Genomic DNA, 25,722 nt, shown 5'->3' with positions numbered 1-25,722 from the left:
TCAAGGGGGTCTTCCATCCGGGGACCCCACGCTCATCCCAGAGCCTCAAGGACAGCCTTGGCCAGGGACCCAGGGGGCCTGTGGGAAGTGCCCCAGGGTCCCCCAGCACACTCTGCTCCCTTTGGCTGGCCGCGGCCTCATGCAAATGAGGACCTACGTCACTTCCGGAGACACTCGAGCGCCATTTTCTCTTTCTGGCGGCGCCGGGAGGAGGGGACGGGCCGCGCCGGGGGTGGGCTCGCGCTGAGGCGGGGGTCCCGCCGCGCGCGGCGAGGCGCGGTCGGCCCCGCGGGGCGCGGCGAGAGGCGGCAGGGGACGCGGCGCTGCTGCAGCCGGAGCCCAGCGGTGAGTACACCCCCACCCCGGCCCGCGCGGCGACGCCCCCGGCCCGCCCCGTCCACACCCGCCCGCGCTGCCCGCGCCGCCCGCGCCCCCGCGGCCTCCGGAACTCCGGGACGTTCTCCGGGCGCGGGGTTCGCGGCCCGAACGGCGCCCGTCGTCCCCCGACGCTCCTCGACCCGCCCTGGCCTCGGGTCACGTGGGACGGGCGGCACGCGAGGGGCGGGGAGCGGGACGGGGACGGGGACGGGGGATGCGGGGACAGGGAACTGGACGGGAGCGGGGCGGGATGGGGAACGGAACGGGGACAGGGAACGGGGAACTGGGGCAGGATGGGGACCGGGAACTGGACGGGAGCGGGCGGGATGGGGAAAGGGGACAAGGACAGGGACGGGGCGGGGAGCGGGACGGGGAACTGGACGGGAGCGGGCGGGATTTGGAAAGGGGACGGGGAATGGGGGATGTGGGGGCGGGACGGGGACAGGGAACTGGACGGGAGCAGGGCGGGCGGGATGGGGCAGGGGGGCGGGACGGGGAACAGGGGGATGCAGGGAGCGGGACAGGACTGGTGGCACGCGAGGGGTGAGGACAGGGCGGGGAATGGAACTGGACCAGGTTTCAGGGAACTGAGGATACGGGAGCAGGATGGGGAACGAGGGTAACGGGGAGCTCGGGGAGTGCGACGGCGGACACGCGAGAGACGGGAACTGGGGCAAGGTGAGGAGCGGACGGGTGAGGGACGGGAAGAGAAGGTGCAGCCCTGGGCTGGGCACCCCCTCCGTGACCCCAGGCTGGGCCCGGAGAAAGGGTCGCGGCTACCCCGCCCTCACCTCGAGCTTTGGGTTGTGCGTGCTGGATGCGCACGAGCGGAGGAGCACTTGCTCTGCCGTTGCTGGCCGCGACGAACTCCGTGTAGACAACATTTCTACAGACGTTTGGCCTTGGAACGTCACTGATTGTAACTGTCGGTCCACTATTTCAGTCGCAGAATTATAGGTCTTCCATTCGTAGGCGCTTTCTATGGGTTTGAACGTCTGGATGCTGTTGAAGGCTGCGGACGTTGGTTGGGCGCGTCCTCTGCTGGTCCCTCTCTCAGGGTTGAGGCCAGCGGTACCCCGCACACGCTGGTAAAGGGGCAGGTGTTGCGAAAGACCTGTGTACGCGGGTTTCCGCAAACACAGAGCTTGGAGACTGAGTAGCATCTGAGGGGGTGCAAGGGCCCCTGTGTGAACGGTGAGGGTTGGGACAGGTGGGTGTGGAGCTGTGCCTGCTGGAGCCGGTGTTCCCTGAGGAGGGAAGACACAGATGTGGGTTTGGGGTTGATGGGGGTGTCGGTGAAGGGGGTAGACTTGCAGCTGCCTAGAGTGGATCCCAGGAGTTTTCAGGGGAACCTACCCCATTGCAACGCGCTGTTTGTTGGTGACTCCTTGATGGCTGTTGGTGTGAGAAGGTGAACCTAGTGTTCTCTGCTGTGCCCTCCGGGAGTCATGGACCTGTCAGGGCCGCGTTAGGGTTAGGGTTAGGGAGCAGTATCCTTCCTTGGGGTTTGAACCTGGACCTTCTGAATCTTGCTTTCATTTATGGCACAGTCCTGCTTTTTAGGTTACTGTTTGTTTATTTTTAAAGGCTTACTTATTTTTATTGGAGAGGAGATTTACAGAGAGAAGGAGAGGCAGAGAGAAAGATCTTCTGTCTGCTGGTTTATTCCCCAACTGGCCATTAAGGCCGAAACTGAGCCCATGTGAAGCCAGGAGCCAGGAGCTTCTTCTGGTCTCCCACACAGGTGCAGCGTCCCAAGGCTTTGGGCTGTCCTCTGCTGCTTTCACAGGCCACAGTCTGAAAGCTGGATGGGAAGTAGAGCAGCTGGAACACAAACCGGTGCTCATGTGGAATCTGGGCACTTGCAAGGCGAGGCTTTAGCCACTAGGCTACAATGCTGGGCTTGTGTATTTCCTTAAACGTTTTAGATTAGTTTATTTGAAAGGCAAAGTTACATGGGGCAGATCTTGTGTCTGCTGGTTCACTCCTCAAATGGCTGCTGGGCCTGTGGCCAGACAACCAGGAGCCAGGAGCTTCATCTAGGTTTCCATGTGGGTGGCAGGGCGCCAGTTGTTAGAGCAGACTCAATGCTCATGAACTGGAATGTGTTGCAGATATGAGCTCAGACACACTCTGCAGAGGTTTCCAACCTCCCTGTTTGGTAGGTGATGGGCTGAGGTCTAGAAAGATGGATTTTCTGAAGCTAACTGAACCAGTAGTAAATGAAACTGAGTGACAGCTATGTCGGCTTGCAGTTCCAGAACCCTGGCTGGTGCTGTGCTGGGTTGTCTGTCAGAGGAATTCCCTTATGGCGTCTAGATTCTGCACAAGCCAAGCACAGGGAAGGTCCTGTGCCTTAGAACACATTACTACCCTAATGTGTTTTTCTCATAAAAGAATATCCTTAAATGTTCACAGTACTAAAAAACACAGAGGAAATAATATTTCCTTTTGCATGTCCGTGGTGCACTTTCAGATCCTCCAGAAAATTTGAGAATAAAGGTAATTTGCTGTGAGCTGAGGTGTGTAGATTGGTAGATTATTGGCACACAGATTGTACCTAGTGGTAAGAGTAATGGCGAACAGTAAAAGTAGCATGTGTGTTCACTGAGAATTTTGTGTGGATATCTTGTGTCTTAGAATGGACAGGTTATGATAAAGTCTTAGAATGCATCAAAGGATAAATGATCATGTTTTCCACTGGGAAAAATATAGATAAAAGAGAGCTTCCCTTCCCCAAAATGATTGATAAGAGACCAAGGATCTTGAAAGATTTGTTGAGGATATGAGTTATTTAACTTACTTGTGTTTTTGTTTTTGTGATATAAAGTTGATTTCTTCAAAGCAGCAAGAATCTGCTTTAAAAAAAAGTTTTTTTTTTTTTTTTTTTTTGTACAGTAAAAAGGGATTTGTGTTGTTCATTCGGGGGGCACAGTAACACTTAGGGAAGAATAGGCAGACGTAAGTTTGAAAATGAATACTTCCTCTGAATTTGAGAAGCTTTGCAGTTCTTTGGCCCACATGCCAAGCCTTGAACAAGTGACGTAGGCTCTGTGAGCACTTTTGGAGTCCCTCCCAGCTCACGAGGACCAGCGGCCCAGGACTTTCCTGCCTCAGAGCCAAGCAGTGCTGGTACTCTGTGTTTTTCCTGTGTCCTGGAGCACCATTGGGTTTTGCTGTGTAAGTTGAGACTATTCCTCAGAAGTCCTATGTTTAGCTTCCTTGTTTGAGATGCATGGAGTTGGTCCTGCTTGAACAGTTAGCTCTAGAAAGAACCCTACAGAGTGTGATGACAGTGAGTAGAAGTGAGTAGAAAGGAGCCGGATAGAGTGGGGGATTGGCAGGGTCTTTCCTTGGGGTTAGTTGCTAAACTGCGTCAACAGTTTATTGGCAGTAGGTCTGTTAGCCTAAACTCCTGAAGACCAAAACTCAATTCAGCACATTTTGACTTGCTGCAATTTTTGTATTCCCCCAGTTCTACAGTGCTCACAGTCCCTGAAAGCTGACACACTTTCCACATCACTATCTAAGAAGAAGCTGAATTACTCCAAAGCTTTAGCTTTCCTTGTTACTGTCCAGAAAGTCCTTGCCCTTAGTTGTTAATCCTCCTGCTCTTCCCCCTTGCCCAGTTAGTTGGATCTCAGTCCACCTTTGTGACCTGATTTAATATTGAATTTTCACAAAATATGTTCCACATTTCTCTAGTGCTCTATCTAGCCAGCTGTCATCTGGCTACCTACTGAAGAGGGTTAGGGTTAGAGGGAGAGACAGGAATCTGCTGGTTCATTCCCCAATGTCCATAAATGGCCAGGGCTTGGGCTAGGCCCTCCATTTGGGTCTCCAACACAGTTGGCAGGTCCCAGGCACTTGCACCATCCACTGCTGCTTTCCAAGGTGCATTGGCAGGGAACTGGGTCAGCAGCGGAGCAGCTGGGACTTAGACCACCACATATGGGGGGTCTCAGGTAGTGGTTTAACACACTGTGCTACTACGCTGACCCCTTCTCTCAGTTTGTGAAGTTTATCTGTTCACCTGGAATGTGTGAGCTTCAGCCTTCTTGCCCGCTGTAGGCTGTCCTTCCTCTAACCATTCCTAACACTTTTTATTTCCAATAAAAATAAATCTTTAAAAAAAAGTAGCACAGTTGTAGGCTCAGAACTTATCCTTGGAAATATTAGGTATTGCCAAGTTGCCATCTGAACATATAGAAATTAAAATTTTCATTATCAGTGCCATTTGATGTTATTTTTATTATATATATGTTTAATATTTATTTTTACTGGAAAGTCAGATATACAGAGGGGGAGAGACAGAGAGGAAGATCTTCTGTCTGATGATTCACTCCCCAAGTGGCCACAACGGCTGGAGCTGAGCCAGGAGCTTCTTCTGGGTCTCCCACATGTGGGTGCAGGGTCCCAAGGACCTGGGCTGTCCTTTACTGCTTTCCAAGGCCACAAACAGGGAGCTGGATGGGAAGTGGGACTGCCAGGATTAGAACCCACACCTGAATGAGATCCTGGCAGGGAGACGACTTTAGCCATTATGCTGCCACGCCAGGCCTGCATTTTATTTTACTTGGCATTTTCTTAATTATAAAGCAACCAAAATGTTTGCCAATTGCATTTGGCTGATAGATTTTTTTTAGCTTCCAAAATTTTGTAAATGTTTGCATATTTTGAAAAAAAAAAAAGAGAGATAAAGAAGAGCTTTTTTCCCCCAAATCATTTGAAAGTAAGTTGCTAAAAAAAGATGCTACATTACTGCACATTATTACAGACAGAGCATCCTCTGTACTCACAAGGGAACCATCAAAACTCTAGAAACTAACTTCATTATCCAGATTTTTGAAGTCTGCCACCCCCCCATCCATACAGGTATTCCATATTCTGTCTGCTGAGCTGAGGCAGTTGCACTTCAGTAGCAGTGGGGACTTGTGGTGCAGTTTTGATTTCTAAATCCAACCTTTGTTAGAAAGAACCACAGTGAGGCTAGCGCCAAGGTACGGTGGGTTAAGCTGATTCCTCCAATGCTGGTAGCCTGCAGGTACCAGCCCGAGTCCTAATTCTGCACCACGCTGATGTGCCTGGAAAGTAGCAGGAGATGGCCCCGTGCTTGAGACCCTGTCAGCCACAGGGGAGACCTGGACGGAATTGCAGGGGCCTAGCAATAGTGGCCATTTTTGGGGGGAGTGAACTGGTAGATAAAGATCTGTGCTTCCCTCTTTGTAGCTCTGCCTTTCAAATAACTCACCCTTAAGACAAAAACAGAAGCTCAGACCTGCACCCTGGCTCAATGGCTAAATCTTCACCTTGCAAGCATTGGGATCCCATGTGGGCCAGTTGTGTCGTTGCTGCTCCACCTCCCTTCCGGCTTTCTGCTTAAGGCCTGGGAAAGCAATACAGAATGGCCCAAAGCCTCCAGACCCTGCACCCACATGGGATACCTGGAAGAAGCTCCTGGCTCCTTTCCTCCATAAACCTGATCTGCCTTTGCAATAAAAATATATAAACCTTAAAAAAACATAACTGGAAACTCCTTGGGAAAATGACTGACCAGAGCATTGTCAAGATGAGCTCTGAACATCTGTGCATAAAATAGACTGCAGGTCAACAAAGGGGCAAAGGAAAACAGCCTCAAGAGGGTTCCATAGGCAAATGTGGGACAGTGAGCATCAGATACATCATGATGGCAACAGACTGCGGCCTGTAGCAAACAGTTTTCCAGAGATGCAGACAACGTTATGTCTCTTCCATGTGCTCCTGATATTCTTGCCCATCTTCCCCCAAAGCGGGATTTCCTTGTACCTCCTCTTCCCTCCAGCACCAACAATGCTGTTGAGTTTTCTGCCTTAGAGCTACCTAGGTGATGTTTTACACTGAAGAACACAAATAAACCATCTCCTCTGGGTCTTCCATGTGGGTAGCAGATTCCAAGTACTTGGAACCATACTCCGCTGCTTTCCCAGGAGCATTAAGAGGTAGATTGGAAGTGGAGCAGCTGGTATCGAAGCTGTTGCTCTTATGGGGTGTTGGCATGTAGGCAGTAGCCTACCTAAAATACCAACCTCTCCAATGTTTATTTCTATATTAATCTCTATTTTGAGTTTATTTTATTTGGAAGCCAGAGAAAGGAACTGAGATGTCTTGCCCACTGGTTTGCTGCCTGTAACATCTGGTATTAGGCAAAGGAAGCAGGAGCTCTTCCATGCCTTTGGTGTGAATGGCAAGAACCCAGCTGCTTGAACCACCACGCCCTGCTTCCAGGGTCTGCCTCAGTAGGAGGCTAGGGCTCTAAGCCAGGCTTTTGAGGGGTTCAGTATCCCAGGCTGCAGGGGAGTTGTTGTATACACACTGACAGTTGAAAACAGGCTGCAGCCCACTACTTCGTCCAGGGACATACCAGGTTTGATTTAGAGTGATATCTTTTCCAGTGCTTTAACAATAGCTTTATTAGTGTAGAATTTAACTGCTTTGGGGGCTGGCATGGTGGTGTAGCAAGCTGATCCTCTGCTTGTAGCAACAGCATTCCAAATGGAAGCCAGGTTGAGTTTCAGCTGCTCAGTTGTGACCCACCACCCTGCTCATGCACCAAGGAGAGCAATGGAGGGTGGTCCGAGAGCTCAGCGCCGCTGCCGCCCACCCATAGATCAGCCCAGCTGTGCCATTTCCAGTATTTGAGAAGAGAGCTAGCAGATGGGAGATCTGTCTTTGTGTCTCTCCCTCTCTGTAACACTTCCAAGTAAAAACAGATCTTAAAAAAAATCTCTTTGTACAGTTCTCCTGTTTAAAATATGTGATTTAATTACTTCTAGCACATTTAGCATGTGTCACCACAATTTTTAAATATTGTCATTATTCCAAAAAGAAATTATGTTCCCTTTGCCATCACCCCTCAGCTCTCCCAGCAGTATCCTCTTGTATTTTGTCTAACGAATTTACTGTACTCTGTATTTTCTCCAAATGTCTGACTGTTCTTACTCTGCAGTGTCTCCACACAGACCGACACTTCGCTCTTGGCATTCTGTTGTGGGCATCTGGGTGCTGGCTACTTTCTGATCATGGTGAAGAATATAGTTCTTGGCATCTTGGTGTGGTGTTTGTGAATGTCTTTCTCTTGGGGGCTGTTAATAATTTCGTAGTTAACTCTTCAGGAACTGTCAGATTGTTCTATTTTTTAAAAAGATTTGTTTTTATTGTAAAGTCAGATTTACAGAGAGAAAGAGAGACAGAAAGAAAGATCTTCCATCCACTGGTGTACTCCCCAAATACCTGCAGTGGCTGGAGCTGAGCTGATCTGAAGCCAGGAGCTTCTTCTAGGTCCCCCACGAGCGTACAGGGTTCCAAGGCTTTGGGCCGTCCTTGACTGCTTTCCCAGGCCACAAGCAGGGAGCTGGAAGGGAAGCAGAGCAGCTGGGACACAAGCCGGCGTCCATATGGGATCCCAGTGCATGCAGGGTGGGAACTTTAGCTACTAGAGTACTACGCTGGGCCCCAGTCAGACTGTTTCTCAAACTGGCTGCATGGTTTCATTTTATTATGTAGGATTATATGAATGCCAGTGTTTTTGTTTCCTGGACAGCTCTCGTTATTTCCTTTCTTTTTTTTTACAAATTTACTTTGAAGAATTATGTAGAAGAAAGGATAGAGTTCTTCAGTTGATTGTTTCCTCCCCAAATGACCTCAGTCACCAGGGCTGGAGTTTGGTCCAGGTTTCCCTCTTGGGTGGCAGGGGCTTATATCCTTGAGCCATCTTCCATTGCATTCCCATTCACATTATCAGGGAACTGGATTGGCAGTGAAACTGCCAATTGGGACTCAAACTGGTGTCTTATTTATTTTTTAAAGTTTTATTTATTTATTCAGAAAAGATTTATTTATTTATTTTTATTGGAAAGGCGCACATACAGAGAGGAGGAGAGACAGAGAGGAAGATCTTCTGTCTGATGGTTCACTCCCCATGTGGCCACAACAGCCGGAGCTGAGCCAGTCTGAAGCCAGGAGCCTCCCCCGGGTCTCCCACACGTGGGTGCAAGATCCCAAAGCCCTGGTGGTCCCTGACTGCACTCCCAGGCCTCAGACAGGGAGCTGGATGGGAAGCAGGGCTGCTGGGATATGGACTGGTGCCCATATGGGATCCTGGCACGTTCAAGGCAAGGACCCCAACCACTAAGCTGTCTCGCCGGATCCGAAGATTTATTCATTTTTATTGGAAAGTCAGATATACCAAGAGGAGGAAAGACAGAGAGGAAGACCTTCTGTCCGATGGCCCACTCCCCAAATGGCCACAACAGCTGGTGCTGCGTCGGTCCAAAGCCAGGAGCCAGGAGCTCTTCCAGGTCTCCCACATGGGTCCAGGGTCCCAAAGCTTTGGGCCGTCTTCGACTGCATTCCCTGGCCACAGGCAGGGAGCTGAATGGGAAGCGGGGTCTCCAGGATTAGAACCAGCGCCCATATGGGATCCTGGCGTGTTCAAGGCAAGGACTTTAACCATATACTATTGCGCTGGGCCTGTCTTATTTATTTTTTTAACAACTTATTTTCATTGGAAAGGCATATTTACAGAAAGGAGGAGAGACAGAAAGGTCTTCTATCTGTTGGTTCACTCCTGAAATGGCTGCAGCAGCCATATATAAGTGCTCTAAAGCCAGGAGCCTCTATCATGTCTCCTACATGGTGCGGTGTCCCAAGGATCCTGGGCCACCCTCGGCTGCCTTCCCAGGCCACAGCAGGGAGTTGGATGGGGGCTAGACAGGTCATGAACTGGTGCCATGTGGGGTGTCAGCACTTGGAGGTGGAGAATTAGCCAGTAGAGCCATTGCGCTAGCTCCTCATATTGGCATCTGAAGATCTGTCAAATATGATGCCAATGTTGCAGGCAGCGGTTTAACTTGTTCTGCAGCACTGGCCTCCCCACTATCTTTTTTCTTACAGATTTTTTTTATTTGAAAGGGAGAGTTAAAAAGAGAGGGAGAGAAAGATTCATCTATCTGCCATCTGCTGTTGTTCCCCAAATGGTCACAGCAGCTGGAGCTGTGCTATGCTGAGCTGAATCCAGAAGCCAGAAGCTCCTTCTGGGTCTCCCACATGGGTGCAGGAGTCCAACCACTTGGGCCATCCTCCGCTGCTCACCCAGGCCACAAGCAGGGAGCTGAAGGGAAATGGAGCAGGCGGGACATGAAGCACCTCACCTGGAATGCTGGCAGCGGCAGGTGGAGGATTAACTCTTTATACCATTCTGCCAGTCCCCTATTTTTTTAAGGTTTATTTTAATTGGAAACACAGATTTACAGAGAGAAGGAAAGACAGAGAAAGATCTATCTGCTGCTGGTTCACTCCCCAGATAGCCACAATAGCCGGAGCTGATATGATGTGAAGCCAGGAGCTTCTTCCAGACCTCCCAGATGAGTGCAAGATCCCAAGCCTTTGTGGCATCCCCCAGTGCGTTCCTAAACCTTAAGCAGGGAGTTGGATCAGAACTGGTGCCCAAATGAGATGTCAGTGGTTGCAGGTAGAGGATTAGCCAGTTGAGTCATTTTGCTGATACCAGCCTCTAATGTTTTTAAAGGTTTATTATTTATTCTCAGTCATCCATTTTGTAGTTCACTCCCCAGAAAACAGCAGCAGCTGGGTCTCTAGGCCAAGCTAGTTATAGGTTCCTGAGCAAAAATGTGATATGTAAGTATTTTGTTCAGTTTTGTGGATTGTTTGCTTTTTTTTTTTAAAGATTTATTTATTTTCATTACAAAGTCAGATATACAGAGAGGAGGAGAGACAGACAGGAAGATCTTCCGTAAGTCACATATACAGAGAGGAGGAGAGACAGAGAGGAAGATCTTCCGTCCGATGATTCACTCCCCAAGTGACTGCAACAGTTGGTGCTGCGCCAATCCGAAGCTGGGAACCAGGAACCTCTTCCGGGTCTCCCAACGGTCGGTGCTGTGCCAGTCTGAAGCCGGGAACCAGAAACTTCCTCCAGGTCTCCCACCCGGGTGCAGGGTCCCAGTGCTCTGGGCCATCCTCGACTGCTTTCCCAAACCACAAGCAGGGAGCTGGATGGGAAGTGGAGCTGCCGGGATTAGAACCGGCGCCCATATGGGATCCTGGCGTGTTCAAAGCGAGGACTTTAGCCGCTCGGCCACGCTGCTGGGCCCATGTTTGCTTTTTTAATAATGTCATCTGGCGCCAAAAGTGTTGTATTTTCATACTCTAACCTATTTTTTATTGCAGAACTTTTTAGTGTCATATTTGAGAATCTATTACCTGTTCCAAAATTGTGAACTTTGCTGTTTTCCTGTAAGCGTTTGTAGATTTTCTTATGTGTAAATATGTGGTCCTTTTTTGTTCATGGTATGAGGAAGGAGTTTATTTTGATTGAATCGGGTGTGTATATCCAGTAGTCCCAACTACATTTGTTGAAAATGACGCTCTGTTTCCAGTGTGTTACTAGTCTGTTAATAAACAGTTTTGTGTAGCTGTGTGTATATACTTACTGTGATATTATTATTTTCTTTTTAAGGAAAATTTCAAAAATGTTTCAAATACCAGTGGAAAATCTTGACAGCATTAGAAAGGTGCGAAAGAAGGTCAAAGGCATTCTCATGGATATTGGACTTGATAGCTGCAAGGAGCTGCTGAAGGTAAGAAATTATAACACAGGGTAGAGGATGGGAGTGCTGGCTTATGGAGATCACACTTGAATTTTTTGAAGGATGGGTAGGAGTCTGCAATATGGACATTGCTTGTACTATGAATCTCTTCAAAACTTGTTTTTCTCTTGATTGAATTTGAACTGTAATACTGCATCAAGGTGGAGGAAGCCACCAGGGGGGAGGGGCGTGGGGGGGATTCCCAGAGCCTATGAAACTGTAACATAATGCAAAATAATTAATAAAAAAAAAAAAACTTGTTTTTCTTTCCACTTCCAAACTATTTAAGCTATTCAAGGCTTTACTTATTTTCATTTTTATTTGAAAGGGAGAGAGAAAGATAAAGAGATCTTCCATCTGCTGGTTCATTCCTTATGTGACTTCAACAGCCAGGGCTAGGCCAGACAAAAAAGAAGAATCTGAAACTCAGTTTGTGTCTCTTCTCAAGTATTTGACTGTCATCTGCTGCCTCCCAGGCTGAACTGAGGCAGTCAGAACGAAGCTGAACTGGAAGTGCAGTGTCCAGAACTCAGCCCAGGCACTCCAGCGTGGGACGCAGACTTCCGAGAGGCAGTGTAATCTCTGTGCCAGAGATCTCTGTCATTCCTGTTGGAGTTTAAAGTTAGTTTTAGGCAGGCATTTTTGTTTTATTGTATTTTGGACAATCTTTACATAGTTAATTAGGGTAAAAAGGTTCAAGGGCTATAGGAAAGTAGGTAAGACTATTATTTCCATATTGTTTCCTTCATGTTTAAAGGGGGGTATTAAGGGAGAAGGCCCAACCAATTTCCCACCCTCCCCAGGTCCCGGATGTAAGGCATGCTCCAAGGTTCTTGCTCAAGTGGTTTTGATGGTTCACCAGTTATGAATTGCTACCAGTCTTGCCACTCCAAGCACGATGAGGTCATTGAAGAATCCACTGATTGACATAGTCCATCATAGAGTCTCCGTTTGCCCCATATTTCACTGCCAACATATAGCTGAGATGGTTGATTGACTTGCTCTGTCTTCTGTCTTTTCTTGGTTAGGGTTCTGAGTCCAGCATTTTGACTGGGGAGATCTCCAAAGAAACTTTGTCTGAGGTGTTCTCAGACCAGATTCTTGTATGTACTAGCAAGTACAGGGCCCGGCACAGCCCATAGCCACGATCAGCTGGTGGTTGCAATTGCTGGGTTGGTTCTGGTTTCAGCCCCGACTTCTACTGGAACCAATGGGTGTTGCAGTCCAGCCTGGTTTTGCCCAGCACATACTCGGCCCTCGCATAAACCAGTGGGAGCTGCGGCCCAGTCGAAGCGACCCACAATAACCCCCACCAGGTCTGTCCCCTACTCTAGTTTGCCAGTATGCGCAGCAGTAGTCCAATATGTCCCAAACCCCGTTCAGCTCTCATACATGTCAGTGGGCATCAAAGCTCTGTTCCATCTAACCAGCTCCACTATGCAGCCCCCACAGATGCTGTTGGGTATCTGTCCAGCCACCTCAGCCCCCTGTCCCAGTCTCCGTGCCCTCCCGTGGAAGTGGTAACCCAAGAGGAAGGGTTCCACTATTTCCCTTCCGGGCCTCTCCCACTCCCGGATTATGCACTCTCCAGGTGGTTCTGTGGTTTGACTTGACAAAATTAGACCCCAGTGCCAGCTTCTGCCAGCTGATGCTGTGGCTAAGCCCAAACAACCCTCACCCACTCTAATTTTGTTTGCACCAGTAGGAATAATCAGCCCAGCCTGGCTTTTCCCTGATCTGGTCCACATGAGGCGCACAGGTGTTGTAGCCCTGCCCAGTCTGGTCCGCCCCCATCCCAGCTCACGCTCTCCAGTGGGAGTAGCTGTCCAGCAAGGGAACCACCCCTTATTCCGCTGCCGGCTCCGTCTCTCCCTTCCTGGTGCTCACGTGTGCCGGTTGGGTGCTGCGGTCACATCGATATAGGCAACCTCACATTGGCATTCTGTAATGTGCACTGGTTTTTGTTGCGACCGAACCTGGCTCGACCCACACTGTTCTGGTGTTCGGATTTGCCAGTGGATGACATGAACTGATTCAGCGTGGTCTGCCCCCGACCCATGCCAAATGTATGCCAGTGGGTAACTTTCCATGGCCTGTTCTGGGCTGTTTCCTATCATGTTTCTTGTGCTTACCTGCCGGATCTGTGTTCTGCCAGAGGAGTTGCCCAGGCTCCTTCATCAGAACCTCTCCCAGTGCCAGATTTTGTGCATACCAGGGGGTCCATGAGCCAGCCCTACTCAGTTCACCTCCTGTCCTAGCAGAAACAGTGCTTTTCCTGATTGGCCTTCAACCCAAACTGGTCCTTGCTGTTGGATGTTTCAGCCCAGTCATGGCTCGTTCATACCCACATATGGCTCACACATGGCTCAGTAGGGGGTTGAGACCTAGCCTAGTCCGTCCCACATCTACCCTGGTCCTCCAGGACACCAGACGGTGTTGGGGTCTGGGCTGGCCTGGTGCATCCAATCCCAGTCCACACTTGTGTCAAGGGAGACTACAACTGTTTCCTGATCAGAACACAGCCCTCATTCTAGCCCATGTGCCCCTTGGTGGGAATCTCAACCCAGCTAGGGTTGTCCCCTTAGCTCCCCAAGCAGGTCTGTTCCCAACCTTAGATCACGCGCCTGCCAGTGGTTGCTCTGACTCAGCTTGGCACAGCCCCTCACCTGTCCCGACCTCTGCCTTAGACACTGTGGCTTAGCGTTCCTGGCTCATGCAGACCAGTAGGTGCAAAAGCCTAGCTTGGCATGACCTGTGTTCCATCCTGGCTTCTAGTTTGGCTTGTAGGCTAAGGTTTGCTCAGTCCTGCCCGGTCCACCCTGGGCAAGCATTTTTATAGTCATCGTGTATAAAAAAAAACTTATTTTGATGTTTGAGGGGAATATACCGAATTCTTTATTTTAGCAAAAGACTTGATTTCCTAGTCTTGCTAGAGTGGCCTGCAGATGGACAGGCATGAAATATGATAGAATTAATTTTCTCTTTGTTTTGTTAAAAATGTATATATATGTATATACATACATACCGCACATACATGCATGTATACATGTACATATGTGCGTGTACATATATATATATTTTTTCTTTTTTTGTTTTTTTACTGAGGCCAACATTGTGACGTAGTGGGTTAAACCACATTTGCTACACACAGTGAGAGAGAAATCTACCTGTTGGTTTACTTCCCAAATGACTGCACCAGTCAGGTCTGAATCAGGTTGAGACCAGGATCCAGGCACTCTGTTCTGGTCTCCTGTGAGGCTGGCAGAGGCGCAAGTACTTTGTCATCTCTCACTGCATTGGGTGACTTGGGTTGTCATCTGTTGACTTTCTAGATTGGTAGGAGGCAGTCTAGCAGAAGTTAAGAGATAGAATTGGAACAATATAGTACAGTGGAGTTTCTAGTGTAATAGAAAGTTAAGTTTTTTTTTTTTTTCCAGTCGTTAATGTTTATTTGACAGTTCTGAGTTTTAAAGTTCTGTTTTCTGTTTTGGAAAAAATATGATCAAATCTAATAATTTTTCTTTTTTTGTGTGTGTGTGTAACTTTGTCTTTTTTTTTTCTCTACTCATTTATTCATTAACTACATTGCATTACATGACACAATTCCATAGGTACTGGAAGGTTTTTTTTAATATATATTATATATATAATTAATTAATTTGGGGCCAATGCATTGGCTCTGCCTTGCAGCATGAACATCCCCTATGATGTTGGTTTGTGCCCTGGCTGTTCCACTTCCAATGCAGCTCCCTGCTTGTGGCCTGGGAGAGCAACAGAGGATAGCCTAAGTCTTTGGGCACCTGCACCATGTCGGGACCCCTGACGAGGCTTCTGGCTCCTGGTTTTGGATCGGCTCTGCTCTGGCCTTGGGACCCTGTACCCGCATGGATACCCAGGAAAAATAAATAAATAAATAAATAAATACTCCCTGCTTGTGGCCTGGGGAAGCAGTTGAGGACGGCCCAATGCATTGAGACTCTGCACCCACGTGGGAGACCCGGAAGAGGTTCCAGGTTCCCGGCTTCTGGATCGGCATGCATCGGCCCGTTGCGGCTCACTTGGGGAGTGAATCATTGGACGGAAGATCTTCCTGTCTGTCTCTCCTCCTCTTGTATATCTGGCTGTAATAAAATGAATAAATCTTTAATAATTAATTAATTAATTAATTAATAATGTTCTCTTACCTCCTGCAGTGTATCATTAACTTTCTTTCAAACGTGCAGAAAAGTAAAAGGGTTATACAGTGAGCATCCATGCTTACTCGTCGCCTACATTCTACAGAAGGTTAGCTTTTCATCATAATTGCTTTATTATGTCCATCTGTCTACACTCAATATTCTGTCCTTGATTTTTAAAGATTTATTTATTTTTATTGGAAAGTCAGATACATAGAGAGGAGGAGAGACAGAGAGAAAGATCTTTGTCCGATGGCCCACTCCCTAATGGCTGGTGCTGCGCGGATTGAAAGCCAAGAGCCCAGATACTCTTCTGGATCTCCCACGTGGGTGCAGGGTCCCAAAGCATTGGGCCGTCCTTGCCTGCTTTCCCAGGCACAGGCAGGGAGCTGGATGGGAAGCAGGGCTGCCGGGATTAGAATCGACGCCCATATGGGATCCTGGTGCATTCAAGGTGAGGACTTTAGCCTCTAGGCCATGGTGCTGGGCCCGACCCTCAAATATTCTTTTGTTTTTTTCAAAGATTTATTTTTATTACAAAGTCAGATATACGGAGGAGGAGAGACAGAGAGGAAGATCTTCCGTTCGATGATTCACTCCCCAAGTGAGCCGCAACGGCCGGTGCTGTGCCGATCCGAAGCCGGGAACCAGGAACCTCTTCCGGGTCTCCCACGCGGGTGCGACACTCAAATATTCTACCAGAGGTGTGAGAATATTGGTGATGGCTTCAGTTTCAACTGCTGTTTTCCACTTTTTTTTTTCTGTACAAACTGTTTTTTGTCCTCTTTATTACTGTTCTTCATGGTTCTTTATTTTTGTTACGCATTTTTATCTGATAGGTTTAAAAGAGATGTCCCATCTGCTGACTTCTCAGATGGCTGCAATGGCGATAGCTAAGCTGATCTGAAGCCAGGAGCCTGGAGCTTCTTCCTGGTCTCCTGTGTGAGTGCAGGGTCCCAAAGCCTCTACTGCTTTCCTGGGCAGGGAGTGGGGGTTAAAAGCAAAGTATCTGAGACTAAGACAGCTGCCCAGATGGGATGCTGGTACTGCGGGCAGAGGATTAGCCTGCTAAGGCACTGCACTGGACCCTATCAATTTTTGTCAATATGCAAAGAAGAGATTTCTTGAAATGTATCTATAGATTGTAGGATAACCATCATAGCTCCTTCTCTCTCCCTCCCGTCCTCAATCCCCTTCCTTTCTGCTCCTCTTTGTGTGTGTTGTTTGTTGTTCTTGCTTTTTGAAGTAACTTGATTTCTGTTTACTTAATAATCAGAGCTTACTGTACCATAGCATCCAGCAGGTAAAAAGCAGAAATCCCTAAGAATAGAGACAAGGGCTATAAACAACCATTTAAGGTTTGTTATTCATTTTTATTGTATTTAAAATGTTTATTTATTTGAAAGGCAGAGCAACAGAGAGTGAGAAAAGAATCTGCCATGTGTGTACTACACTCCCCAAGCACACCCTGCAGCAGCTGTGTATGGGTTGATTTCCTGTCCAGGGCTGTGGGTCGCACGGCCTCTCTGGGCAGGAGTTTAGCAGCAGATGCTGAGATGAGATGCTTGGCACCAAAGGCCTGCCTCCCCGTGGGGCTTTGCTTTAGTTGCTTTTTGTAAGTTTCATTTATTGTGTTTTTATGGTGATTCAGTTTAAAGCGTTTCTAACTTTGTGATTTTTTCTTTGATCTTGATTGTATATCTGACTTTATTTCTATTGCAAAATCAGATATATAGAGGAGAGACAGAGGAAGACCTTCCATCTGATGATTCCTCCCCAAGTGATATACAGATCTTGGATCTGTAAATCTGACTTTCCAATAAAAAAAAAAGTAGTATAGCTTGGGTCACTTTTCTTCTTTTTTTTTTAAAGGATGTATTCTTTGGTTCAGAGTTTGGAAAACTTTTTTTATTATTTTTTTAAGATGTATTTATTTTTGTTGCAAAGTCAGATGTAGAGAGAGGAGGAGAGACAGAGAGGAACATCTTCCGTCCATTGATTCACTCCCCAAGTGACTGCAACAGCCGGATCTGCGCTGATCCGAAGCCAAGAGCCACGAGCTCTTCTAGGTCTCCCACGCGGGTGCAGGGTCCCAAGGCTTTGAGCTGTCTTTGACTGCTTTCCCAGGCCACAAGCAGGGAGCTGGATGTGAAACAGGGCCACCAGGATTAGAACCGGCACCCATATGGGATCCCAGCACATGCAAGGTGAGGACTTTTAGCCCCACTTTTCTTCTTTATTGCATTCATGTTTTTGTCATTTTTTCATGATTTTGGGTCATTTTTCTGGTTGGTGTTTGTGTTCCTGGAAAGTTTGTATTGGTTATTGGATTTAATAAGTGCTTAGATTTTGTTTCCTTTAAATATTGTAGGTTTTTGTTCTAGGACCTCTTTGAGTGGTTGGAGTCATTTTTGCCCCTTCTGAGGCTTGCTTTCTGGGTTGTGGTGCAGCTTTGAAGGGATCACTTTTCTGGCAAGCTGAATAGTAATGCTTCCCAGGATGTATTGAGTTTCATTTCTCTAAACGCATTGGTCTTTGGGTGCTGAAAGATTGTTAATATTCCAGTGACTCCTGGCCTGAAGTTACTGTGATGATACCCCATTCTCAGCTGTCTCTATTTCTGTCTGTCCTCCTTCCCTGCTCACCCCAAGAGTCGTGTGTTTTCTTTTTTTCTTAAGAGTTTTACTTATTACTATTTTTTATTGGAAAGTCAAAGAGGAGAGGAAGATCTTCCATCTGCTGATTCACTCCCCAAGTGGTCACAATGGCCAAGCTGAACTGATCCGAAACCAGGAGCCAATAGCTTCTTCCTGGTCTCCCATGCGGGGCCAGGGTCCCAAGGCATTGGGTTGTCCTCTGTTTCTTGCCACGGCCACAAGCAGGGAGCTGGATGGGAAGCAGGGCCACTGGGATTAGAACTGGTGCACATATAGGATCCTGACGTATATAAGGTGAGAACTTTAGCCACTAGGCTACCGCACCAGGCATTTTCTTACTTTCACAGTACCGTGGAGCTGGTGTGGTGGCATAGCAAGCTATTCGTCTACCTGTCAGCATCCTATATGAGTGCTGGTTTGTGTCCCGGCTGCTCCACTTCCCATCCAGCTCCCTGCTGGTGGCCTGGGAAAGCAGCAGAGGATGGCCCAAAGCTTTGGGACCCTGTACCCATGTCATATACCTCCTAGGAGATCTGTTAGCAGAAGGCTGTTTGGGGAGTGAAGGTGGGCCTGGTTCTGGCCACTGAGAGGGGATCTGGGGGTACTGGGTAGTTGCTTAAGCTGCTCCCCGAACTTATTTTTCTCTTTTCCCTGTCACAATTAGCCATGCCCCCATCTGAACTGCTTCTTTACTCAGTCTAACTGGAGTCAGGCAGTTACTTAGCACAACTCTGCCACCGTACCCCAGCTCTTTCATTGTAGTATTTCCGGTAGACCATTTGTGACCATAACGTTTTTTCTTATCTAGACCACAGGCAGCTATGAACCTGTGAAACCGGAATTGTGTCTCTGCCTCCCAGCGCCTAACATGAAACACTGGAGGTTGAGTGTGGGTGAAGTAAATGGCCTTAAGTCCTTGTTAATGAACTTGTGCCTGCCTGGGCTGCTTGTGGAAGTCGGCCATCTCTGCTTCCTGTGGGCTGTGCTTGTCTCCTGCTCACGTTCTAAGACATGTCCCTTTTTTCTCTAGCTGAGGCCTGCTTTCTGAGCTTACCCTCCTACCAGGGGCCTCCCCTCATCCATTCCTACATGTAGGTCTCTGGCAGGACTTTTCTTGGTGTGACAGGCCCGGCAGCATGTGACAGGGCCCGGCGCCATGGCCTAGTGGCTGAAGTCCTCACCTTGAATGCGCTGGGATCCCATATGGGCGTCGGTTCTAATCCTGGCAGCTCCACTTCCCATCCAGCTCCCTGCTTGTGGCCTGGGAAAGCAGTCGAGGACGGCCCAATGCTTTGGAACCCTGCACCCGGGTGGGAGACCTGGAAGAGGTTCCTGGTTCCCGGCATTGGATTGGCACAAGCACCATCCGTTGAACTCACTTGGGGAGTGAATCATTGGATGGAAGGTTTTCCTCTCTATTTCTCCGCCTGTCTGTATATCTGACTTTGTAATAAAAATAAATAAATCTTTAAAAAAATGGAAATTCTTATTTTAAAAATGCCTGTTCCAATTGAGAAAAAGCCCTTTGCTTGTTCTTACCTTTGTTTCCATGTCTGATGTGAGCGATATTTAAACAGTGAGATAAGAGGACACTGCCTTTGGTTCTCCACAGAGGACTAAATGATAATGGTTAGGTATAGTTCAGAATACTGTGTTCATGGGCAGGCATCATTGTGCAGTGGGTTAAGCTGCTTCCTGCTGTACTGGTGTCCCATGTAGGTGCCTGTTGGAGTCCTGGCTGTACTTCTAACTTAGCTCTGGGAAAGTTGTGGAAGATGGCCCCAGTGCTTGGGCTCCTGTACTCATGTGAGAGACCCAGATGAAGCTCTGGTCTATGGGCTTTGGCCTGGTACACCCCTGGCCACTGGGCCAATTAAAGAGTGAACCAGTGGGTGGAAGATCTCTCTCCCTCTCCTGCTCTTTCTTCCCTCCTTCCCTCTTTTTCCTCTCTCTCTGAAACTCTTTCAAATAAATAAATATATTTAAAAAAAATCCCTATAATGTAAAGATACTGTATCTAGTATAAAAATTGAAGTTTTCTTTAATGCACTTATGAAACTTATAGGCACTTTAGAATTATGCTGTATGCTTAGACTTTGCTTACAGAAAGAGAAAATTGTTGGATGTTCTTACGTGTTTCTTAAAAAGTGACTTTTTTTTTTTTTAAAGATGTATTTAAAGTCAGATATACAGAGAGGAGGAGAGACAGAGAGGAAGATCTTCCATCCGATGATTCACTCCCCAAGTGAGCCGCAATGGCCGGTGCGCGCCGATCCAATGCCGGGAACCAGGAACCTCTTCCAGGTCTCCCACACGGGTGCAGTGTCCCAATGCATTGGGCTGTCCTCGACTGCTTTCCCAGGCCACAAGCAGGGAGCTGGATGGGAAGTGGAGCTGCCGGGAATAGAAACAGCGCCCATATGGGATCCCGGGGCTTTCAAGGCGAGGACTTCAGCCACTAGGCCACGCTGCCGGGCCCAAAAAGTGACTTTAAAAAAAAAAAAAAAAAAACTTATTTATTTATTTGAAAAGCAGAGAGAGATACCTCTTATCTGTTGGTTCACTTCCCAAATTACTGCAACAGCTGAGGCTGGCCAGCCTGAAGCCATGAGCAAGGATCTTCATCCGGGTCTCCCAAATGGGCGCAGGGGCCTAAACACTTTAGCCATTGTCTGCTGCTTTGCCAGGAGTTTTAGCGGTGAGCTGGCTCAGACGTGGAGCATCTGGGACTCAGACTGGTACCCGGATGGGCTGCTGGTGCTGCTGTGGCAGCTTTACGTGCTTCACAGCACTGGGCCCTGAAACTACTTTTTTTTTTTCTGAAACTGGTTTTAAGTTGAATCATTTCAACATTTTTCTAAGTTTAATAATTTTTTATGCTTTTACTTTCATTTCTCTCTTCCCATGAGAGTTTCTTAGGCACCAAGTAATCTTGATCAGGTTGTAATGGAATATTGATCTTATGATTTCATATAATGTTGTCTCCCTTTTTTCTCTTTATTTTTAAAGGACCTTAAAGACTTTGATCCTGGAGAAAAGTACTTGCATAACACATCCTGGGGTGATGTTTCTCTCTGGGAGCCTTCTGGAAAGAAAGTGGTATGTGTTTTTATACCTTTTGTGTTATTTAAGTTAAGGGTAAATGGAACCTTTAAATAGATCAGGTTGCCAGTGAATGGAGAGGAACTGTAATTAAACTATTCATGGAAGAGAAAGGAAAATGAAATTTAGTGTTTGGTAATGTAGGGTTATCGATGCTTGAGTGTTTTGTGATAGTATTTGTCTGACGTTGCCAGTGTGTGATGGGTCTTTGATTTAATCATCAGCTTAGCTAAAGCAGTGCCTCAGTGTTGAGTGTGTGAAAACCCTGAGACGGAACAACACTTCTGTCACTAGTCAGCTGTGAATATTGCGGTGGTCCTGTAGGTTAAAATGGAGCTAAAAAATTTCTGTCAGCTAGAAAGGTTAGAGCCGTTGTCATATCATCTTAGGATAGCACATCCTGTGTGTGGAAGTGTGCTGGACGTGGTGATTGATAATGATGGTACATAGCTGTGTTTCTGATTTATGGTCATGTGTCACTTAACACACATCTGAGAGCTCTGTCAACTGTTCATCCTCTGATGTGTGGCCTTCACGGGGTACACTTGCGTGAACCTGGATGGTTCTGCCTGCCGCACGCCAAGGCTGAGGGCTTGCTTACTGATGTAGGTGGTAATTACCTGGTGGTACTTCCGCTGGATAGCGAAGGCAGTCGTAACAGGAAGAAGTACAGTAATATACAGTATTCAAGATGAAAATGGTGGACCTTTAGGGAGCATGTGTGTGAATGGAGCATGCAGGACTGGAAGCTGCTGTGGGCGGAGGAGTGAGTATAGGGAAGCTTGATGGAAGGCTTGGGACACACTGTACTTGAGCGATAGGATTTCTTCAGTAACCCTAACTATAACTGAAGTAAACAGACGGAAACATACTCACCATCAGCTGTCACTACAGGGGCTCAGAACTATGGCATGGTGGATTAATCTGCACACTGCAGGTTGTGGGCCACATCCTGTGTTCATCCCACAGGGTTAGGAGAATTGCTGTGTGTTTAAGTGTTCAAGAAGATACACAGGGATACTGTTTGGTGGGTCATGACATTTAAGTCCATGTTCATAACACGGCTTTATTGGAGCTTAGGTATGCCTGCTCCTGGCCTGTTGCTAACGGGCACTCACGCCGTGATAGTCCAGACCATGTTGTGTGGCCTGAGTCCCCAGATGCTCAGTGTCTGGCCCTTTGCAGGGAAGGCTTGCTAACTCCTGCTCTGAAAGACACTCCGTTCCCTGTCCCAGCCTCAGACAGCCAGCTGGCTCTGTTGGACTGTGCCTAAGACTTGGTCTTCTTTCAACAGAGATACCGGACGAAGCCGTACTGCTGCAGCCTGTGTAAGTACTCGACAAAGGTGCTGACTTCATTCAGGAACCATTTGCATCGCTGCCACGAGGATGAGATTGACCAGGAGCTGGTGATTCCTTGCCCCAACTGTGTGTTTGCTTCTCAGCCTAGAGTGGTGGGAAAGCACTTCAGGATGTTTCACGCGCCTGTTCGCAAAGTCCAAAACTACACGGTGAATATTCTAGGAGAAACAAAATCGTCGAGGAGTGATGTGATAAGCTTTACGTGTTTGAAATGTAACTTTTCCAACACTTTGTACTACAGCATGAAGAAGCATGTACTAGTAGCTCATTTTCATTACTTAATTAACTCCTACTTTGGCCTACGAAATGAGGAAACGGGTGAGCAACCGAAGACCAGTGATGAGAAGGGGCCGCCGTCTGACAGATTCTACTGTAAGAAGTGCAGTGCCAGTGCCGGCAGCCAGGATGCGTTAATGTACCACATCCTGACATCAGATACACACCGGGATTTGGAGAACAAGCTTAGATCTGTGATCTCAGAGCACATTAAGAGGACTGGACTTCTGAAGCAAATGCATATAGCACCGAAGCCAGCTGCACGCATGGCCATCCCGCGCAACAACAGTGCTGCTCCTGGTCTCACGGCCCCACCTCCTTGCTTTCGTCTTGCCTTGCCGCAGAACAGTCAAAGCTCAGCTGTGGTGCAGTCGGTGACTGTGGCCCCCGGCACGTCTGGGAACCTCACTCACACTCCATCTGCTATTGCCCAGTCTCGGGTGACTCTGGTCTCTAGTCCTCTGCCCGTGTGCCAGAGCAGCTTAGCTCTACAGCCGTCGGCTCCTCAGCCTGTCTTCCTCTCCCCCGGGGTCCCACTTAATAAGCCTGGGAATCCTCCTGTGCTGCCCCTGAGCCAGCCCGTGAGACCTGCAAAGAAGTCAGTGGCCACTGGTGTCCTCCCTGTGAGCCAGGCCGTTCGCCCTGGGGTCTTACCTCTCGCCCAGCCTGTGGGGCCCGGAAACAGGCCCCCTGGGCCTGGGGTCCTTCCTGTGAACCCCACTGTCACCCCTGGGGTTCTGCAGGCTGTCTCTCCAGGGGTCATTTCTGTGAGCCGAGCAGTTCCATCAGGGGTTCTGCCTACGGGCCAGATGACTCCTGCTGGGGTTATTCCTGGACAGACAGCAACTTCTGGGGTTCTTCCCCCTGGCCAGATGGTCCAGTCAGGGGTTCTCCCTGTTGGCCAGACAGCCCCATCTCGGGTTCTGCCCCCTGGCCAGACTGTGCCATTGAGGGTTCTCCCTCCTGGCCAGGGGGTCTCTTCTGGGCTGCTTTCCTCTAACCAGACGGTTGCCTCAGGTGCCGTTCCTGGGAACCAGGGCGTAGGTTCTGGTGTTCTTCAGCTCAGCCAGCCCGTCGTGTCAGGAGTTGTGCCTGTGGGCCAGCCAGTGAGGCCTGGTGTTCTGCAGCTGAACCACCCAGTGAGCACCAGCATTGTGCCTGTGAACCAACCAGTGAGAGCTGCTGCTGCCGCTGCACAGAGCACCACCTTTCTGACCTCGGGCTCAATTCTCCGGCAGCTGATCCCCACAGGAAAGCAAGTGAATGGCATTCCCACCTACACACTGGCGCCACTCTCAGTCACCCTGCCAGTTGCCCCAGGAGGCCTCACAACCGTCACCCCGCCACAGATGCCCATCCAGCTCCTGCCCTCAGGGGCATCTGCGCAGACGGCCGGCTCTGTGCCCAGCCTGCCCACACCTCCTGTGCTAGTGGGCGCGGCCCAGAGCATGTTCATCCAGGCCTCTCCACCCATGGCAGATGCAAATCAGGTGCTCAGACAGGCCAAGCAATGGAAAACCTGCCCCGTGTGCAACGAGCTCTTTCCATCCAATGTGTACCAGGTTCACATGGAGGTGGCTCATAAGCACAGCGAGTCCAAGGCGGACCAGAAAAGGGAACCCGAGAAGCTGGCAGCGTGTGCCCCGTTCTTAAAGTGGACGAGGGAGAAAGTGGTCCGCTGCCTGTCCTGCAAACGCTTGGTCTCAGAGGGGGAGCTCATCCGCCACTTGCTGATGCATGGCCTGGCGTGCCTGTTCTGCCCATGCACCTTCCATGACATCAAGGGCCTCTCAGAGCACAGTAAGACCGTGCACCTGGGGAAGAAGCGGCTGCCTGTGGATTACAGCAACAGGGGCTTCCAGCTGGAGCTCGATGCCAATGGCAGCCTGCTCTTTCCCCACCTGGATTTCATCACTGCACTACCCAAAGAGGAGCTTGGCGAACAGGAGGTATACCTGGCTATCCTTGCTGGGATACACTCCAAGTCCCTGGTGCCTGTCTACGTGAAGGTGAGGCCCCAGGTTGAGGGCGTGCCTGGAAGCCTCAGCAAGCCAGCCCTGACCTGCCCCTTCTGCTTCGCCACCTTTGGGACAACGGAAGCCTACGAGCTGCACCTGAAGGAGCGGCACCACATCATGCCCACAGTGCACACGATCCTCAAGTCTCCGGCCTTCAAGTGCATCCACTGCTGTGGGGTTTACACTGGAAACATGACCCTGGCGGCCATCGCCATCCACCTGCTGCGCTGCAGAAGTGCTCCTAAGGACAGCGGCTCCCACCTCCAGATCCAGCCTGAGCTCATCAACAACAGTGAGCTGCTCCTGGTCCGTGGGGAAGTGATCCACGACGCCAGCTTTCCCGTGAAGAGAAAGCTGCCTGATGGCCACATGGGGGCGGAAGGCCAGAGAGGTGGGGAGGAGCAGGCCCTCCTTCCGAATGCCGATGCAGCCCCTGGCCCAGAAAAGGGGTCTAGTGCTGTGCCTTGTAAAAGACAGAGGAATGAGAGCAGGACAGAGGGACAGACTGCCAGTGAGGACGTGCTTCAGATTTTAGCACTGGATCCCAAGAGATACGAGGACCGCTCTTACGAGAAGAAAAAGCAGTTTCTCAGAGATTATTTTCACAAGAGACCATATCCTACTAAAAAGGAAATAGAATTGCTATCTTCACTCCTATGGGTGTGGAAAATTGATGTGGCTTCATTTTTTGGAAAACGTAGATACATTTGCATGAAAGCAATAAAAAATCACAAACCCTCTGTACTTTTAGGCTTTGATATGTCTGAACTTAAAAATGTTAAACATAGACTGAACTTTGAGTATGAACCAGAAAGCTTATAAAAAAGAGTGAAAGTGCTAGGTAATAGATTTTCTATTGAGATTTAAGATAGGTTGTTTCTTCACTGTGTTGAATTAATCAATTTCAGTGGTTGTTATGCTGCTCTTTAGATTTATTTCAGGTGCTGAGAAAGACTAGTTTTTTTCAGATATATTGTTTCCTACAGTTTGATTTGTAAATTATTTTTTCTGCCATGTAAATTAAATTTTTTCATGCACGCCTTGTTTTGCTAGTAGTGTCAGTAATTATACAACTGAAAAACTAAAATTTGCCATGTTTTCCATTTAAG

At 48.6% G+C, this 25,722-nt stretch overlaps 1 protein-coding gene across 2 annotated transcripts; it reads left to right on the top strand.

The window, feature by feature from the left end:
- LOC131482506 (activity-dependent neuroprotector homeobox protein 2-like) lies at positions 1-25,722 on the top strand. Of its 2 annotated transcripts, none has more exons than XM_058676856.1 (4): positions 1-345; positions 10,895-11,015; positions 20,866-20,955; positions 22,253-25,722. In XM_058676856.1, the coding sequence occupies exons 2-4, from the start codon at positions 10,908-10,910 to the stop codon at positions 25,433-25,435; spliced, it is 3,381 nt and encodes a 1,126-aa protein (XP_058532839.1). In that variant the 5' UTR covers positions 1-345; positions 10,895-10,907; the 3' UTR covers positions 25,436-25,722. The 2 variants fall into 2 exon arrangements, with proteins under 2 accessions (XP_058532839.1, XP_058532838.1); XM_058676855.1 differs by lacking the exon at positions 1-345 and adding an exon at positions 9,283-9,545.

Source organism: Ochotona princeps, chromosome 18 (assembly GCF_030435755.1).
Source record: "Ochotona princeps isolate mOchPri1 chromosome 18, mOchPri1.hap1, whole genome shotgun sequence".
NCBI lineage: Eukaryota > Metazoa > Chordata > Mammalia > Lagomorpha > Ochotonidae > Ochotona > Ochotona princeps.
The sequence above is the reverse complement of the archived record's forward strand: the minus strand, read 5'-3'. Positions and strand labels throughout refer to the sequence as shown.

Coding starts and splice junctions, on each gene's coding strand:
- LOC131482506 (XM_058676855.1), top strand. CDS start 9,463: ATGGGTGCAGGAGTCCAACCACTTGGGCCATCCTCCGCTGCTCACCCA. Junction 9,546..10,894: donor GCTGAAGGGAAATGGAGCAG/GCGGGACATGAA, acceptor TTTCTTTTTAAG/GAAAATTTCAAAAATGTTTC. Junction 20,956..22,252: donor AGCCTTCTGGAAAGAAAGTG/GTATGTGTTTTT, acceptor TTCTTTCAACAG/AGATACCGGACGAAGCCGTA.